General features: G+C 40.2%; 1 protein-coding gene across 1 annotated transcript in view; it reads left to right on the top strand.

Moving 5' to 3' along the window:
• The window catches only part of AGMO (alkylglycerol monooxygenase), a 185,008-nt gene that overhangs the window by 10,378 nt on the left and 157,009 nt on the right, over window positions 1-17,621 (top strand). Inside the window, exon 3 of the mRNA XM_065629523.1 lies at window positions 9,866-10,017. Coding sequence (XP_065485595.1) covers window positions 9,866-10,017 — 152 coding nt within the window. The remainder of the gene's footprint in view (window positions 1-9,865; window positions 10,018-17,621) is intronic.

Raw genomic sequence — 17,621 nt, 5'->3', positions numbered from 1 at the left:
CCTCTACTTGTATGAATACTAAATGTTATATTCAATGAAAGGCAATTTGGGGGAAAGGGGGAAACTTGAATTACTAAGCTTACTCCCAGCATCCTAAATATTGGTGGTTAAAAAATTTCTGAGAACTTTTATTCTAAATAAATAAATAACTTTTCTAACTAACCATTGCCAGGAGACTTGAAATCCTGCTTTAAAAATATTCTCCCAAGAGAAAGTTTATTTTGGGTATAAATATACACTACACAAGTATGTGCATTATTTCATATTGGCCCATTTCTTTTTTTAAAGCAGCAGAACATAAATCAAATCAAAAAGTGTTTGGGGGATAACTGAAGTAGGCATATTTTCAAACTAGTTGGGAAAGTCTCCGTTCTTTATGGTCACGCTCAATTGCCAATTTTTAGTGTTCAACTCTGCAACACAGTCATACAGTGTGTGAGTGTATATTTACATATATCTGTCTAACACAGAGTTTTGTCAATCAAGCCTGCAATGAGCTCCTATCGAAAGAAAGCATTACAATTTTATACATTATTTGTTTTGGGTTTTTTTGAAATGGGAGATTAGAGTTCTCTGAAGTATTGTTGAGCATCAGGAATGAGAAAATGCTTTTTGATTACTTCATGCTCTTATGCATTTTAAGATATCTGCAGATGAGCAATAATTGAATCAAAGGAGTACAAATCCCATTTCTGCTGTAAACCAGTGTGGTTTGCATTTTTGTTCATCGTTTGGATTTGAAGTAATCTTTTTCCAGAAGTTAGACTGAAGGGGCAGTTTCATGTACATTTTAGACCAATGCTGCTGTCAAATGAAGCACCTTTGGCTGACTTGTCCTTCTGGTTGCTCATTCCTGCCTCTGCACCTTCTCACTCCTTTTACCAGCATCAGCATTTGTGTCACTCTGTGGTGAAGTGGCCCAGGAAGCAGATCCAGCACTCTTCCATCCTATTAGCCTGCATCAATCCTTACTGTGCAAAATCGTGTACTAGAACAAGAAACAGGCCTAGAAAAAAGCAGTCAGAGGTTGCAGGATAAGAAATACTCAATTCTTTTGTAGCATTACTGAGTTATCCACTTTAAAGTGTAAAATTGCAGTCTGAAACCAGAAATTTTCAATTCTTAATAGTAGCAATATGCAAAACTGATTAGAATAGACTCTGTTCAAATTGGTGCAAGCAGTTCACAACCCTGTGGAGATGGCAGTGTCCTGACAGAACACAAAATACTTGCCTGCATGGATTTATCCATTAATTGTGTCCCGGTTTCCTGAATTATCTGCTAGATAGTTCATATATGACTGTAGAAAATCATAATCTCATATATTAGTGACTGCATCTCTTAGAAGAAAATTTGATACATGCAGTTTCTCGTAAATTATATTTTCACTTCAAGACTTATTAGGTAGATTTTTTTTCTCCACATCTGTTTGACTAAGGCTTTGGACAGATGTTTATTTAGAGCATGGTCAGATGTGTTGCTTCTGATCCAGCTGCCCCCTCAGATCTGCCAACATAACTGCACATTTAATTGCTCCCTAACCTGGTCCTGACAAAGTGATCCAGCTAAAAGCAGAAACAAAAGCCCCTCAAGAACTATAAAAGAGGTGTTTAAGCTCAGCTGCATTCATTTTGACAGAGCCAGGTCAGGGAGCAGCTATGCATGCAATTATGCTGGCAGGTCTGAAGACTGGTAACCACCACACTTAGGGCAGTGATGAGCAGATGGGGCTAAACTGGAAAGGTAATCACTTAACCTGGTTAAATGGCAAGGAAAGCTGCCGGGCCATGCCATGCCCCTAAACCAACCTAGCTTCTGGCTACTGCGCTTCTGTCCTTCCTGTACTCATTTGTGTAGTCCTCTCTTTTTCTTATGTTGGTTCAGGAGCTCATCTCATCCTGGGCAAAGGTATTTCAGTTCACTGTAAGAGCAAAAAGTATTTGCTTAAGGCAGAGAGGCAAGTTGGTGGCAATGTGGCAACCAAGAGCTGTATTGGCTTAGGCTCTACTGAACCTGCAGTCACGACCATGCCTGCAGCAGCTAGCTATGGCAATTTAAGACACTGTCTATCAATAGATGTTTCAAAAAAATATGATTTTAATAGATAACAAGCCTGAAGAGACAGAATCTACTCACCTCCCTGTGCCTCCCGCTCTCCAAGTAGCACTGGGTAGCCTCCTGGCTGCACTGTCCGTACACAGTGCTAATTGTTCCCACATTTTGCCAAAGGTCACAGCCCTTATAGCCGTGTCAGAAGAACAGGTTTGAAATAACGCACTAATCTTCTGTAGGTAAAGAGTCTGAGTAGGGTAAACAGTTTTGATAAGGGGATAGTGCTGTGCAGTAGGAGCTGGTAACATTTTCAGCAGGCAAACCTGACTACGGAAGGTGTTTTTCTAAATCAGTTCAGTTAAGCTCTTGGCAGTGACTGTCTACATGAACAATCTTTGTTTGGTCTAGTTAGGTGGTTTTGATCTGGGTTGTTGTTAATGAATTGAGTGGAAGGAAATCAGTACCTGTTAGGATAATTAGTCCACACAAGAGTTACTGTCTTCTAACTGTATCAGTTTAACATAGTTTTATAAATTTGGTGAAAATCATGCTGTGGCTTTGGCCAAATCCAGCTGTGCCCAGTAAGGATGCTGGTGCCTACTGCCTGCTGTCAGGTGCTCATCGCCACCTCCACAATCCCCTGTTGCCATCTCTGCTTCTCTCCGTGGTTAGTCCTTCCCAGGCCTATCAGCAGCATTACCTTCAGTGGTTTAAACTGTAGAATTTTGTTAACCTGGTTCATTTTGTGTGAAGCAGACTGGAGAGCACCCATGTGGGAAGAGCTGCTGGCAGAGCACGGGAGTACAAATGAGCAGCTCTAGACAGCTGGGCATGCATGGGGTGCTACTTTTTGGTGACGACTAAGGAAAGCTCTGAGTCAGAGTTTAAAACTCTGAAGTTTCTAATGAAATGACATATAAGCTACTAAACATTACAAAGAGGATTTAGGAGAGAGACTTGGGATATTCGGGATGCTCTCAAACTAATTGAGTGAAACAACTGGTAGACCCTACCTGTTCTAGAGATTGCTGTATTTCACACAAGCCTGTCAGGGAGCCAATTACTCTTTTAGGTTGTAACCTCTTACACAGACACAGCTGTTTGCAGAATGCACATTTCTCTACATCCTTAGTATTGCATCATTGCCTTTTTCTACACAGTGGGGCCAGTAAATGGCTCGGGGATTGCCTGTTTGTGAATCTCAGAGCCCAGCTTTGCACCTGCCATGTCTTTTGAAACAAAGACAAGCTGTGAGTGTTTGTTCTCAGATATTTTTGTGCTCTTCTGTGAAAGTGCAGACTGTGAACTGAGTTTACTCTTATTGGAAATATGCTATTAAGTTTAATAGTCTCTGTAGCTCACAAAATATACCAATTTCTCAAACCCTTAAATGTTGTGTGATTTTTTATTCCATGTTTCTATATTTTTATTTAAGGTAAATTTTGTCATTTTGCATGCATTTTGAAAAAACTCGAAGGAACTGCTCCTGTGTAGAGTATCCTTCTGACTGAAGCACTAATCTACCAAAAGATGCATTCAGCATAGATCAGGATGCCACTAGATGGAGCACAGGGGTAGCATTTTTATAGCTGGCCAAACTAGTTTCCTGGGTCAACACCTAGACGTTATGGAAACTGGGGAAAAATGTTTCATAATGATTCTGTAAATCAGTGTTACAGATCTGAAAAGGATAGACTTTCACCACTGTGTATATCATGGACAAAAACAAACTATTATTTTAAAAGTTAAAAAATATGACCAAAGCCCTTCGATATAAATTCTCATGTAAATATTTTTCCTCATTTCCTCATTTGATATGCTATGCTGTTTCTCCGAAGCAACCGTCATCTATTACCAGCTCCTTTGTTCTAGATAAATTCAGAAGAACTAATCTGAGTTGAATATAATACCCTTTTCTCTTTCCTTATTCTGTTTATGTGTGACCTTTGAGAATATTATAGGCTTGTTCCTTAAACTGTAATGCAAATTTGCTGACTTCAGTGGAACAACCAAGTAAGAGAGATCAAAATCAAATCCTCTGTTGGAAGAAGGTACTAAGTAAGCATTTGTATTACACTTATATGGTGCTATTTATACAAATATTGAAAAGTCAGGTCTTTTGCCTCTGAGAACACAATGTTCTAGAATCTCCCAGTATTGTGTATCCTGAATTTACTGGAACAGAATTTACTGCCCAGTGTGCTGGGCAGGTATAAATAGGTGTAAAGAAATGTAACTTCCATTCTCAAAGGAAGAAGAGTAAGCTACAATGACAGAAGCTCAGCTGCACTGGAGTTTTTAGACTAGGATTTGTAATCCTTTAAAGATCACATTTAATTAAATTTACCTGAAGATCTTGCATGAACTTAGGTCAAAATTTGTTACTACTATGAATTGTATCACTAAGGGCTGTGGAACTTCTCATGAAAATATTTAAGTTGTGATGGATTTTTAATTGATTGCTTATTTATGTATAAAAGAGCAAGTGACGTGAATTATGTGGATAGAACTTTGACTTAAAAATAAAAAAAGCGTAACACTAACTTTTATTCTTTTCCTTCCAAAACCTGTTGTTTCATGTTTTATTCCACCCACTTCAGTAAATTAATCTTAGTGTCTTATATTAGAGAATAATCAGTGAAGTGCAACAGGAATAGGTTTGGTGGAGAAAAGGTCAACTCTGTCAGACAAAACGTAATGCAGTACTGCGTACAAGCTAGTTGAGATACCAAACTCACCTCCATTTTACTTCATTTTGCATTTGATAGTTTTTCTTCTCCTTGAGCAAAACTGGGGCTTTGCCTTATTTAGGCCAAAATTCTAGAGGAGAAAGCCATGCTGAGGAAGAGGATTGAGGATTTGATTCAGCTTTTGTGTCTGGTGGGAACATTTTCTCAAAATGTAGGTGCTATTTCCTGTAATCAAGGGCTTTCCAGAGCCTGATAATCATTTCCCAGCTGTATCATTTTGGTGAATTATTTTTTAGCCTTGGGTTATTTCATGACTGGTTTTGCATATTAAGAATGGGAGAGGATCATATTCATCTTGATGATAGAAAACAGGGAATAGAACTCCCACAGCTCCCTCTCCCTTTTCCTCCACCTTGTGGAAAGTTTGGCTTTGTGCTAAAGCGTGAAAAGAGCCTTGACTGTAGTATGTCAGGCATATTTCAGCTCGATTTGTGTCAACCCTAATAAGTCAGCTGACAAGGTAATAAATTGGGTGTCTGTTCAAGACCTGGCACCTGTACAGGAAATAAAAGGGGATTTCGGTTGCAGGAGGTTTGCTTTGTTTTCCAAATGGACCTTTTCTCAAGGCTCCTCTACCTCCTCCCCCCTTCTCCTCTTTACTGAAATCATGTTATCGAAATGTTTATTTCAATTGTGACTGGAGCCAGTTTTTCATCTGGAAAGGCAAGCTCTATGAGTATCCTTGGAAATGGAAATCCTTGTGCTTTCCACTCTGAAACAAAGGCTTACAGAGAATTTAATTATTCATGTATCCTGCTGTGACATATAGGGTCTGAATAATTTCAAATTATTGAGAAACTGCCTTTGTTCAACGTTTTGAAACTTTACATTCACATAGTTTGAATCAGGCTAGGAGAACCGAATTTATTTAACCCAGGGAAACGGTATTAGTAATAACTCACTATTTTCAATGATAATATAACCTTGTGACCAGGGTGTCTTAACATGTTTCCCTCTGTGTCTGACCTCCAAGGATGCAAGTCTGTTATTGCCCTTGAGAACCGAGCTTTTGTAGGTCCAGCTGTAGAGCTGTGTTTTTAGCTCAGGGGCCCCAGGTCGGTTCCCAGTGTGACGCGAGGTGGTGACTGCAATAGCGGTGAGAGCTGATGCGGTTACCATGGGGTCTTCAGTTTTGATACATGGATCTTCCTCCATGTTCAGGAGAGAGACAACAGCTACTGTCTCTGACGCTTTTCCTTTTCGGGGACTGTCCTTGGCACCATGGAAGAGGTTTCCTAAAACTTCCAGGCTCTAAGGCTGATGTGTGAGTCGGAGGAAGCAAAACTTTGAAAAGAGGCAGCTGCCTTTTTTTCCAAGCGATTTTCCTCCACCTTTTTCCTCCTTCTGTATCCCATAGGGATCTACCATAAGTAGATCTTCACGTCCGCATGGGGAGTTCATCTCCCAGAATTTCCTTCTTGGACATTTTTAATTAGACGAAGTGATAATCTTACCCAGTGGAAGGAGAAGGGGGGAAATGGTTTATTAAAACAGATATTATTACCTTTGAGTAATGTATGAACTTTAGAAACAAGGAGATGAGAACCCTCTCTCAAAATCAAAACAGTTTCCTAGTGCATACTTGGCACATAAAAAGAAAATTTTCAGCAGAAATGTTCAAAATCCAATAATATAAGTCTATGCAATGTATACAATAAGGTTTTCTACATAGTCTGTCTGTTCTAGGATTTATTACTCCCTATGTAGAAGATTTGACTAGATGACAAAAGTCTTACCTATCTGCTTCTGTCATGTTCATGATTAAAAACTAACATTTAAATGAGGAAAAAGTTTTCTTATGTTCTCTTCAATATTTTCAAGAAGTGAAAATGAAAGTTATGGAAGAAAAAAAAGGAGCAATACAAACCTTTAAAACTCCAAATGAACTTTCAGAATCATGATTGAATGCAAGCTCTGGACTTTCCTATCTATCACACTGTAAATTTGAAAAAATACTTAGCTAAGCAACTCTTCTTTCTCAGCATTGCATAGTGATATGATGGATTACTCTAAATTAATTACTGTAATCAGCTAGTGTTACGTGCTGTAGACTTGTGATTCAAGCATGAAGGAAAGAATAAGCAAATTCTGACTTGTACAGCAAATTACATATATAAAAAATGCGTTGCAGGGTTAGCTCAAGTTTTACACCTTAGCCTCAGCCTGTGGAAAAAAAAAAAAAGAAAAAGGACTCGAGGGTGAAATACTGAAAGCTGATCAAAAATTGAGGAAGTGTACCAGTTCACATATCTTTGGATGTACTGCAAAGGCATTATATGTTAATAAAAGCAAAAGAATAAAGTAAGAAAACAGTACCTAATAATAACTGATACTCTGTGTTGCAAGAGGTGTTTTAAATTTCCTGGTCATTGAAAAGATGTTAAAAAATGCCCGTTTCTTTGTGTTTGAATAATATCAGCTCCCTTCTGACCTGTTGTGAAAGGGGTTGAGAATTTATACTGAACTTTACAGATGCCTCATGAGGTGAATTGCAAAAATCTGGTCGGACACATATAATCTTCTTTAAAAATATTTATAGAACACAGCTCTTATGAAAATTAAACGTGTTCCAGGTGTGCATGGTCCAACTTCTGGGCATGGCTAAGTTGTTTTTGAAGTGGTAGATGCACCTGTCATTGCTAGTCAAGAGAAATTCTTCATCTGCCAGCTGCTGAAATGAAAGTTTGTGGCTTTTGTTGTGTTTTGGTTTTGTCCAAGAGAAAAATTGGGATGACTGTAGTAAAGGTAGGAATGACTTGCAGGTAAGATGTGGCAGCTGGCTGTGGAAAAGATACTTGTCCTCTTCTTCCCGAGCAGTAACTCCTTGTACAGCTTAGGCTTCTCAGGATAAAATGGTGGATGTGATACTGTGCTCCTCACAGTCTGGTATTGGGAGCTCAGGATTTTCAACTGACTTTATTTCTCAGTAATTAAGGAGCAGCACAGAAGCTCAAGATGTTTCCTTGTAGCCTTACTCAAAACACCATTATGGGAAAAGGTGCTAATGCCAGAAGTATAAAATGTCTCTACAAAAACATGGAGGTGACCGCAAAGTTCAGTCATAGCATGAGGGATGGTTTGCAAGCCGAAATAGACATGTTTGCTGAGGTTCCCTCATGTTTGGTGCAGCTACCCAAAAGGACAGGACATGGCCGGACTGTTTTCAGGGATGTTTCCCAGGTGTGACAAACAAGGCTTTAGAGGAGATGGAGTATATGTCCTATTTTAGTTTTGCAGATTCAAGTATTTTGGGGGCCATACTATAAACTATATCAAAAATAATGTAGTCGAAAAAAAAAAAGAGGAAAAAAAAAGCAGGGTTTGGGAAAACAGTACCATTGAGAAGTGGCACTGAGACAAGAATGAGCAGACATGGACAGAGCGATGCACGGATGCTCTTTTAGCAGATTTCAATGTAAGGTGAAGTTCTGGGTGAACTAAAGTGACAGAAAGATGTTGGTCTGTGACAGTCTTTCAGCTGCGGTTTTACAAGGCTGTGACACCAATGTGCAGTTTGTTACTACCTCTGTTAAATTAGTGCCTTGCAGGTATGCCATTTGCAATCTCCATTTGAAGCTCCCTGAATTTGAATCCCTCAGTCTTCCTCCAACCATGAATATGATGTATAGATTCCTAAAATCTTCCACAACTTTGCACAAAGGTGTCGTTCTACTGGTAATTCTTCCACCACCCCTCCAAAAAAGATACCAGCAGCAAAATGTCTGAGAACTAGATTGCTTTTTTCTGTGTTTAGAGATAGTTCTAATGATAACCTTATTTCTGACTCTTAGGCCTTAAATATTTAAGCTATTGATATATTAAAAAAAGGATATGTGCAGCTTTCCTACAGGTAGTATCTTTCCCCTACATTTTTCTGCTTGCTGTTTTTCAGAGGCTGCACCAGTTCAGTTCACAACAGTCTCACAAATATTTTCAGCAGCACAGCAGAAGAGGGTAACAGGAGGGAGTGTGAGGAAGCTGCTGCAAATCATCCTGCGGATTGCTCTCTTCTACAAAAATGCCAGTTTAAATATACGTCAATCTGCAGCTGAGGTGCCATTTCACGGCTACCTCAGCCTGTTGTCCCCTGGGCCACCCCAGTGCCCATGGCCTCTCATGTCTCTCGCACTGGGGTTAACACTTCCTCATCTGTCCAAAAACTCGCCCAGCAAAACTAAAGCAATTTGTTTGGAGACAGCTCAGCCTCCGAATCAGTGAAATGAGATGGGAGGTACTGGGGCACTGAGGGGAGGGTGTGACTGTGGCAACCCAAATTTGCATTAACCTAAACAGCTGTGCAGAGTTACTGCTGGATCTGGTCTGTTCATCCCACAGCTACTTTCTTTCTCCTTCTCCTGGTCTCAGTACTGACCTGTGTTAGGTCAGGGGTAGCTGCTCACTCCCTGTAGTCCAAGAACTCGGTAGCAATAAAATCTGCTGTCTGCTGGCTTTCCTGCCTTTGCAAAATCATTATTTTTTTTCTCCCCCTTTCTGGCAATCCTGCCATTTCTCTCGACCAATTGCCCTTTCCCTTCTGTTCAAAGGTGTGGGGCTTTGTCTCCTCCTGCTGTATTTATCCTCTTTTAAAGTGAAGTGACATGCTGAGCAGATTGAAATCTCACTGCTCCCTAAAGTCCTGTCACCTTCCACACCCTTCCTTACAATGGAAATAGTCAAGGTATTTTAATGTCATACATTAGTGTCTGAGCATAATTTGTGCTATACTTCAGAGTTAGGGAGGACAGGTTTCTTCCAGACTCAGAACAGGACCACACAGCACGGGCAGAGCCCAGGAACGCTGCAGCCTTCGAATGTGCCTGATGCCACAACACGGGTGGTGGGTGGGTGAGGGCTGGTTTTAAAAACCTCATTCACCTCGAGCAAAAGGTCCACCGAAGTCAATAGTAGTGTTACGTGACAAAGGCTGCAGAACTTGGAGACTGGTTTTATGTGTTACAAAAAGGGTCACATCTTATAAATGGTAAATATTAATATATAGTAAAAAGGGTTTTAAATTAAAGTTCACAAAATTATCAATAAATCTTTTTTGATCTCTATTTCAGTGTTTTATTCAGAAGTGTTGACTTAATTAGTTATATCTACATATGGAATAACTACAGACTCTTTGAACTGCCCTGGGACTCGCCATGGACGTGGTATTTGACACTCCTGGGAGTGGACTTTGCATACTACTGCTTTCATCGCATAAGCCATGGTAAGAGTTAGTGAGTTTTTAATGTATTAAAATAAAAAATATATTAATTATTTATTAATAAAATTAGATTTCTATACATAATAAACTCTAACCATATATAGCCGCTCTTCTTTCCAAGAATTAGGAAAGATTCACTTTACTTTGAGCATGGAAAACAGCTTATACATCATACTATCTACAATAAATGCGATTTTGTGAAAAGAGAGAGTATCATTTTGATAGCAGTACCACAGTAAAAGTGGAGTATCGCAGGAAAATATTAGGAAGTGCATAAAAATTTAGGGTTAGCGTCCCTGTATGCCTGTATGAAAAACACAGCATAGTACAGATAACTGTTTCAGAAGAACCTCATGGATGTATAGAATGGAGGGCAGTAAAAAACAAGGTGGACAAAATAATGACAGAACAGCTGGCTAACTACATCTATTTCTGTGTGGGTTTAGAATTTTTTTTAAACATTCAGTCATTGTTTAACTGGTAAATGAATAAAAATGTTCTATACTTTATATGTATATGCATATAGATATACATATATAAATAAGATACTTAAGAAATCCTGTCTGCAATTAACACTTGACTATGTAGATGTGAGCCTTGTCTTGTTTTTTTTTCTCAGAAGTAGCTTTTAACTCTACTTGCTGTTACACATGAGAGAGAAAAAGCAGAGTTTAGAAAGGTTTTAACTTTTATGTATATTAACAACAGAGCCCATGTAAATCATGCCAGTCATTTCTGTACATATCTGTTGTGACGATGTAGTAATATTGATCTCCATGTATCTGATTTGTTACATATTTCTGTTCTATAGTGACAACATATTTTTGCTCTAGCCTGTTATATCCTATCTGAAAATGCAATAACCCTTTCTATCAGTCCTAATTTTCGGCCTGATCTAAACTCCATAGCAATGAAATAAGAATCTTCTTGTTTGAGAGACTTTGGCCTGGGCTTCTCAGGGCAGAGCGCTCACGGTTCGCAGAAGCTGTGGGATCCAGTAACGATAGTTTATGTAATGCGCTTTCGGAAAGCGAAAATGTGTTGATGCCAATAGGTTAGCGGAATATATGGAAGTAGGTAAGCAAGGAGCCTGAGCTGCTGCGGGGAGTGGGAGGGAGGAAGGGTCCCTCCCAGGTGGGGATGGAGGGCGGGTGGGGGCGAGAACAATGCAGGGTGGGTGCAGGGGGACAACAATGGTGTGGGGGGCCAGGGCTGGCGGGGGGACGGGGTGGGAGGCGAGGAAGCGGGGGGAGCTGGAACAATGCGGCGAGGGGACATCGCAGCCGGGAGCTGGGAGCCCTGCGTGGGTGTACGCGGGACTGGGAATACGCTTCGCAAACAATGACATTAACAGTGCTGGCAGGTCTACAGCCTCAGGCTGAGAACTGGACCAGGGCGAGAGGCTATTCTTGCGTTTAAAATAAAAATAATCGCCTTCAAGTGTTAGAAAATCACTAGCCTGGCAGTGTTTTCACGGGAGCCAGTGGTAAAATTCCCACTGGCAGAGAAGGGAGCAGGGTCAGCTCTGTGCTCTCTAAAGCGATTGCACGTATTTCTGTTCCTGCAGCAACTTTGCGTTTACCCTCGTCTGTTTTTCTCTATTTTCAGAGGAACACTGGGATTGCACACTTTGAAATTAATCACTCTAGTAGTTTTAGAATTAAAATTCAAACCAATTCTGTCTATATGTAATGGATTTGAGGAAACTGCATAATAAAATGCTGCTCTTGTCTCAGGAAGGTCAGCGCTAAGCAGTTCTATAAATGTTAATTTACTCTTCTTCAGGTTACAGAAACATTATTTGCAGTTAGGTCTGTGCTGCTTAGCAGGGAACTGATGCAGTGTTAGAGAAAATCACTCTAGATGGTGATTTTTAACTCAACCAACACTCTTTTCTTCAGGCAAGCAATGATTAAATCTGTAGCGCAGCAACGCAGCTGTGACAGTGGACTTCTTCGGAAGTTGCTAAGGAAATGTAAGTGTAGGAGATCCTTTTGAAAAGTAAAATATAAACTCCTGAAAAACACCTTTGCACTTTGGGAAGTCAGGGCACTGAAACAGTCTCTGGTACAAGTGGACAAAACTCACCCTTGCACTTGAAAGTGACAGGGCTGGTGATTCAGGCTTGGATCCTAGAGTGAAGTTGAAAATTAATAGCACATGTATATCCCAGGAAATTCAAGCTGTGTGGGCTTATGTGTGGGGATGTAAATAATAGCACTAATTGTTTCAAACTGGAAAACTAAAATTCAGATACATTTTGCGGTTGTTTCTTAATACTTCATATAATTTTGATACAAAGAATCATCATCATCATATGGCTTTTCCTGCCTTCAAGCAATAATTTGATAACTCAGACTACTGGCTTTTTACAACCTTATTTCATGTTATCTGTGAGATAATTGGATTCTCCATTCTGCTGTTCGAAGAAATAGCCTGCATCACTGGAGATTTTTGAGTTTCTTCTGTAGCAGAAACTCTACTATACAATATCAAGTTTTTACCGAGCACTTTGGAAGCTATTTTTTCCTCTTCACTATACGTGTGTAATAGCTATTATCATAAACTTGAGTTAGACAGCAACAAGAGGAAGTATTTTTAGGTGTGATCTCATTTTGCAAAGGATAGAGTTATTCTAAGTATGTGCTTGTATTTTCCATTGTTTGCAGTAGCCACTAAAAAGTTAGAAAATAAAGTGTTTCGCCACTTATTCCAGCATTCTTCTGGGCCTGATCCAAAAGCCATGGCAGTCAATGGAAGTACTTTGTTAACCACTGCTTTTTCTCCTGGCGTTTTAATGAATTTGTAAATCAATGTAACTTTTACCTTTGTTTCAGTACTCTACTACTAAGGAAAGTAAGCTGTAAAATCACAAGTCTTATTTTAATTTTTTTCAGGGAAGGATATGTGTGGGTTTGGGGGATTTTTAACAGATATTTTAATCTAGCGTATATGGATTACTCCGCAAGTTTCCTCTCCAGGTGCAGAGTCCTCGCAGGGTTACTCCCACTAGAAGGGGGGATTCGGGGGTCCCAGAGCAGCATAAGCCGCGGTGCAGCACACCCCTCCCCGCGCCCCGGCCTCGCTGAGCCTCCTGCTGCAGACGTATGACAACGGCAGTAAGGAATTTGGAGGCTCTGTAAACTAATTTCTTCAGCAGCCACACCTTTTAATCAGGGGAGGAAATCTGGAGACTTCCAGATCCCTGCAAAAACAAGAGGGAAGGGCTCGTGCAGAGCCCAGGTCCCATCTGTGGGGTAGTGGGGGGTTTCATGGCCAACTTGGGCGTGGGGGGCTCTGCCGAGCCCCAGGACACCCCTGGGCTGAGCAGCGCCCTAGGCAGTGGCTGCGGACTCAACCCCACACACCAACGGGGGACAGTGAAACTCCTGTCCTCTGAGGAAGGGAGTAGTTGTTAATCTGTGCTTCCCAGGGGCTTGTGTCCTGCAGAGCAGTGTGGTTTTGTGTCAACCGGGGGACCCTCCTCTCCTCTTCCATGCCCTGGAAGAAGCTGTCCAAGTCTGACAGCCGGCCAGCAGGTTTAGAGAGCCTGTCTCTTTTTAACGGCAGCTTCCAACACCTCTTCTTTTGTTCTCCTTTACTGCTGGGGAATTTCCATTGCTTCAGTGTCCCTCACCTCAGACAACCTGGGAGAAGCGAGTTTCCTTCGGCGGGGCCAGCCTCCGCGCAGCTGCATTGTTCTGCCGGGGCTGCCGCAGCCCGTGCCGGCCGCTCGCCCCCATTGTCCGCTGGCCGCTTCCAGCTGCCCTGCGGGATACGTGACACGGTCCCTGTCAGCGATGGGCCGAGCCAATATGAGCTGATGGTTTGAGTTATGTGCAGAGGTCGTAAAATAGACCTCGACTGATAAGTATATCCTCAGCAGATTCCCCAGCTGCTACATAAAATTTTAAGTTAGTGGTGTGTCTCTTAATAATTCTGAGTTTATTTATGGATGAGGAATAAGCCTTCTACTATACCAGGTGTATTCCGGAGCAATAGCATCTGAGCTTCTCAGATTCTCCCACCCCACAGGACTGACCTTTTGGCCAAGGCCAGCTTCTGAAGGGCCATAGGACAAAGGAGAAACCCTGAAAACTCACTTCAGCTTTGTCCCTCAAAAGGCCATGCCTAAGATCGGTGGCAAAATGTCTCAACTGAGGATTTTGAGGAGCCTTTCTTCCTAAGATTTTCAATAATTGGAAGCTTTGTGAACTTTTTATCTCCTGTTTTGTAGAATTTTTTTAAAAATGGGGGTTTCTCTTAGCCATGACTTACATTGCTTCTGTCTCTTCTCCAAGTAAGTATCTTTTGTTACTGTTTCATAGAACAATTTCTTCAGCAGCAGAGCTGACTTCAGGTGTTTCTGGATGCTCTTTACTACATGATGCTGCAGTTTACCACCCACTCAGTTCTGATAAAAACCTCCTGCATGGAGACTATGTGGATAAGGTCACTGAAATAGTCCATATTAAAAAAACAGGGTTGTGTTGGGTGTCTTTCTTAAACAATCCAACTCAGTTCAGTACTCATGAGGCCAGTTTAGCCAGTGGTCAAGGACATAAGCAACATAAGCCAGATTTGCTAGCACAGAATCTGTGGGATAACTGGAGACTTCAGGGGGAGCAGAAAGGATTTTCTGGGTCAGGAGAACACAGGCAGGTAACTCATTCTCATTTGAGGAACCAGAGTGGATAAATTGGGGCAGGTAGTGTCTCAAGACTCATGACATTAAAATGACTGGAATGGGCAACAGTAAAACGTAGTCCTATTCTTTCTGCTAATTACGTACGGAGTCTGCAATAATAATCCTAATATGTTATCACCTTGGACACCACTGCAATGCTATGTTCACTGTTTAACGAGAAGATGAGTTTGACCTTGCAAGCTTGTTAAAGGAAAAGACAGCAGGGCTCCAAGTCTCTTCAGCATCTACATTTACCACTAGTTTTTGGAGGGTGTATTGGAATCATATGATCGTGCTATCTTTATTTATATGAGCCATTCCTGCCTTTGAAGTGGTTCTTTCATCTGCATTTTATAATGTACTTGTCTGAAGTCAGTATATTAGAATGGACTTATTAAGTAGCTTTTATATTAAGAATTGATAGTATATTGAGATGATTTTGGATTTAAAGGATTTCAGATTTATGCGAAATTCATTATAATAAAATGATACCTGACTTTTGTTATTGGGAACATAGTCGGAGACACAAGGTTTTATTTCAGGAAAATCTGTATTCCCCTAGGGATGCAGTAAATGACAATGCTCTTTTACATGCTAAAGGCTCTATTTGGGGGGCAGGAGGGGAGAGTTGGGTGGTGGTGTTTTTTCAGGCTTGTCCTTGCATGTGGGAAAATGGCACTGTTTACCTGACTAGAAATTTAGTACCATATTGATTATCCAGTATGAAACAAATTTAATTCCACCCAAGTGAAAGATAGAGAACTTTGGGAACTGTCAAGTACTAAAGGAAGCTCTGCTCTTTTTCTTGTCACAGCTTGTGTTGATTGCAAAGGGAATTGATACCCAGTGATTAAGAGAAAAATATTCTCTTCTTGTGAATTTTAGAGAAAACATTTTTTGCCATTCTGTCAGTTGTTTTTTATTATTTTTTAAACAGACTTGGGAGAGCAGGATATTAAAATGCTGACTCTGCTTGCCTCACAAAAATAGCAAAAGCAATAGCTAGTTGTTGTATTTTCTGTTCTATCTTCTGATTGATTCTAGCCTAATACCTGCAGACAGCATAACATGAATTGAAAATAAATAGAGAATTCATGTGATTATGATTCATTCCCTGCTTTCCAACTCCACTGTAAATAAACTACATAATGTTTTATTTCTATACACTTGTTTTTATAGCTGTATCTTTTACTTTTCAGAAGTAAGAGGTGCTCCTTTACAATGCGTCAGTTAATTTTCTGAGTGGACACTGAATAGACCACAGTCAATATTAGCAAACCAAAATGTTGCTGTTCCTTCTGATATTTAAATATAAATTTTGGTTCAAAAAGTTCACCTGAAAACTACCTCAGCTGCAATGAGGCTTCCCGACATGGAGTGGTCTAGGGTTCCATAAATTTATAGGAGCCTGCTTGTATTGTTTTCAAGTTGTTATTGTTCATAATAAGTTCCTGTTGTTTGAAAGACCAGTTTCTTGTATACTGGCAAGAATAATGTCCTGATATGAAGTGAGGTTGACTCATTTAGTCTGTTAAATTTATTGTGGCACACGCAGATGTCACAAACCTCTTTCTGTTTTATTTTAGAAGCTGTGAGACAATAAGTGACTTTTTCAAAAATCTCAATAACCTGAGGAGTTTAGAAGATGGGAATGTGAGGAAATTGACTAGAGAGTTTTTATTTCGTTTTAATTTCTGAGTATCCAAAAGACATTTACGGGTAAATAGATTTTCTATATATGTGATATGCCAGAGATTAGTAAGAATGACGGTAAGAACAAGTCCACCAACAGGCTGGATATCAGGCAAAGTGATCAGCTGTGGATTTTTGGCTCATTAGAACTGCTATAGGATGCACTCCAGAGTGGGAATATGATGTAGTGGAGGATAGGACATGGCTGATTGCTATAGGCAAGGAACTAAAGTCTCTGGTCTGTGTTCAACTAATCCAAGAAGACATAAGTGACTTATCTTTGGATGATGGAAAGGTATCAGGAGAAAAGTCATTATACACTTGCCACGGTTCTTGTAGGTTTTCTATAAGTATCTGGTAATTGGTTTTCTTTGCCACATGATACTGGGAGAGATGGGCCTCTGTGCTTATTATGAATTAGGCCTTGATATGAGTATAAAAGCTATCCTTTTCATTTTTATGATGCCAGAGACAATGCATCTTTTAAATGTCATGAAATATGTATTCATGAAAGCGTGAGCTGACACTATTATGACACAATTTTTATACCAAACATTCAGGTGGTAATTCTACCTCCAGTCATCACTGTTTATCTTTTATCAGGCTCCCACCATGAAGAGATCTGGCAAGCTCCCCAGTACAAAATGAAAAAGAAACCATATTACTCCATTTTCCTTGTTAGTCATCTCTTCATATGGTTGGGAAAGGGGCCAGCACAAGGTTAATACTCCTCTTAAATGTCGCTCAAATTCTGCTTTGAGGATTTACATAATATATTGGCCTTCTTGAGGCTCTATATAAAGACATGCATTAACTAGGGGTACCTATGGGTGTCTGGAGGGTAAAATCTCATCTTTTTTCTACCTGCAGCGCCTGTGTTGTCCCAGAGTGCACAGACTGGGGAAAAAGCTCCGGATCTGCTTGCACAAAAGCAAGTTTGTACATGCTTTTACAATAAAACACTAGAAAACATAAATAAATATTCAAAGCCATGGGGAAAATCTCTGTTCTTTTTCATCTGAATTTTTCTTTAAGGTGGTAAAACCTAAACTTTCTGAAGCTTGAAATGAATTCCAAAAGTCATTTGGGAAACGACTCTCTTCTGAGATCCCCAGGAAATGTGCACAGCATGTGGATTAAATGAGAGGTTGTAATGAAGAAACCAGTACGTTGCACATGTGGCTGTTGCGATTACTCCTGATTATGAAGTTAACCTGATAGAAGTGCC

Source organism: Caloenas nicobarica, chromosome 2 (assembly GCF_036013445.1).
Source record: "Caloenas nicobarica isolate bCalNic1 chromosome 2, bCalNic1.hap1, whole genome shotgun sequence".
NCBI classification, from domain to species: domain Eukaryota; kingdom Metazoa; phylum Chordata; class Aves; order Columbiformes; family Columbidae; genus Caloenas; species Caloenas nicobarica.
The sequence above is the reverse complement of the archived record's forward strand: the minus strand, read 5'-3'. Positions and strand labels throughout refer to the sequence as shown.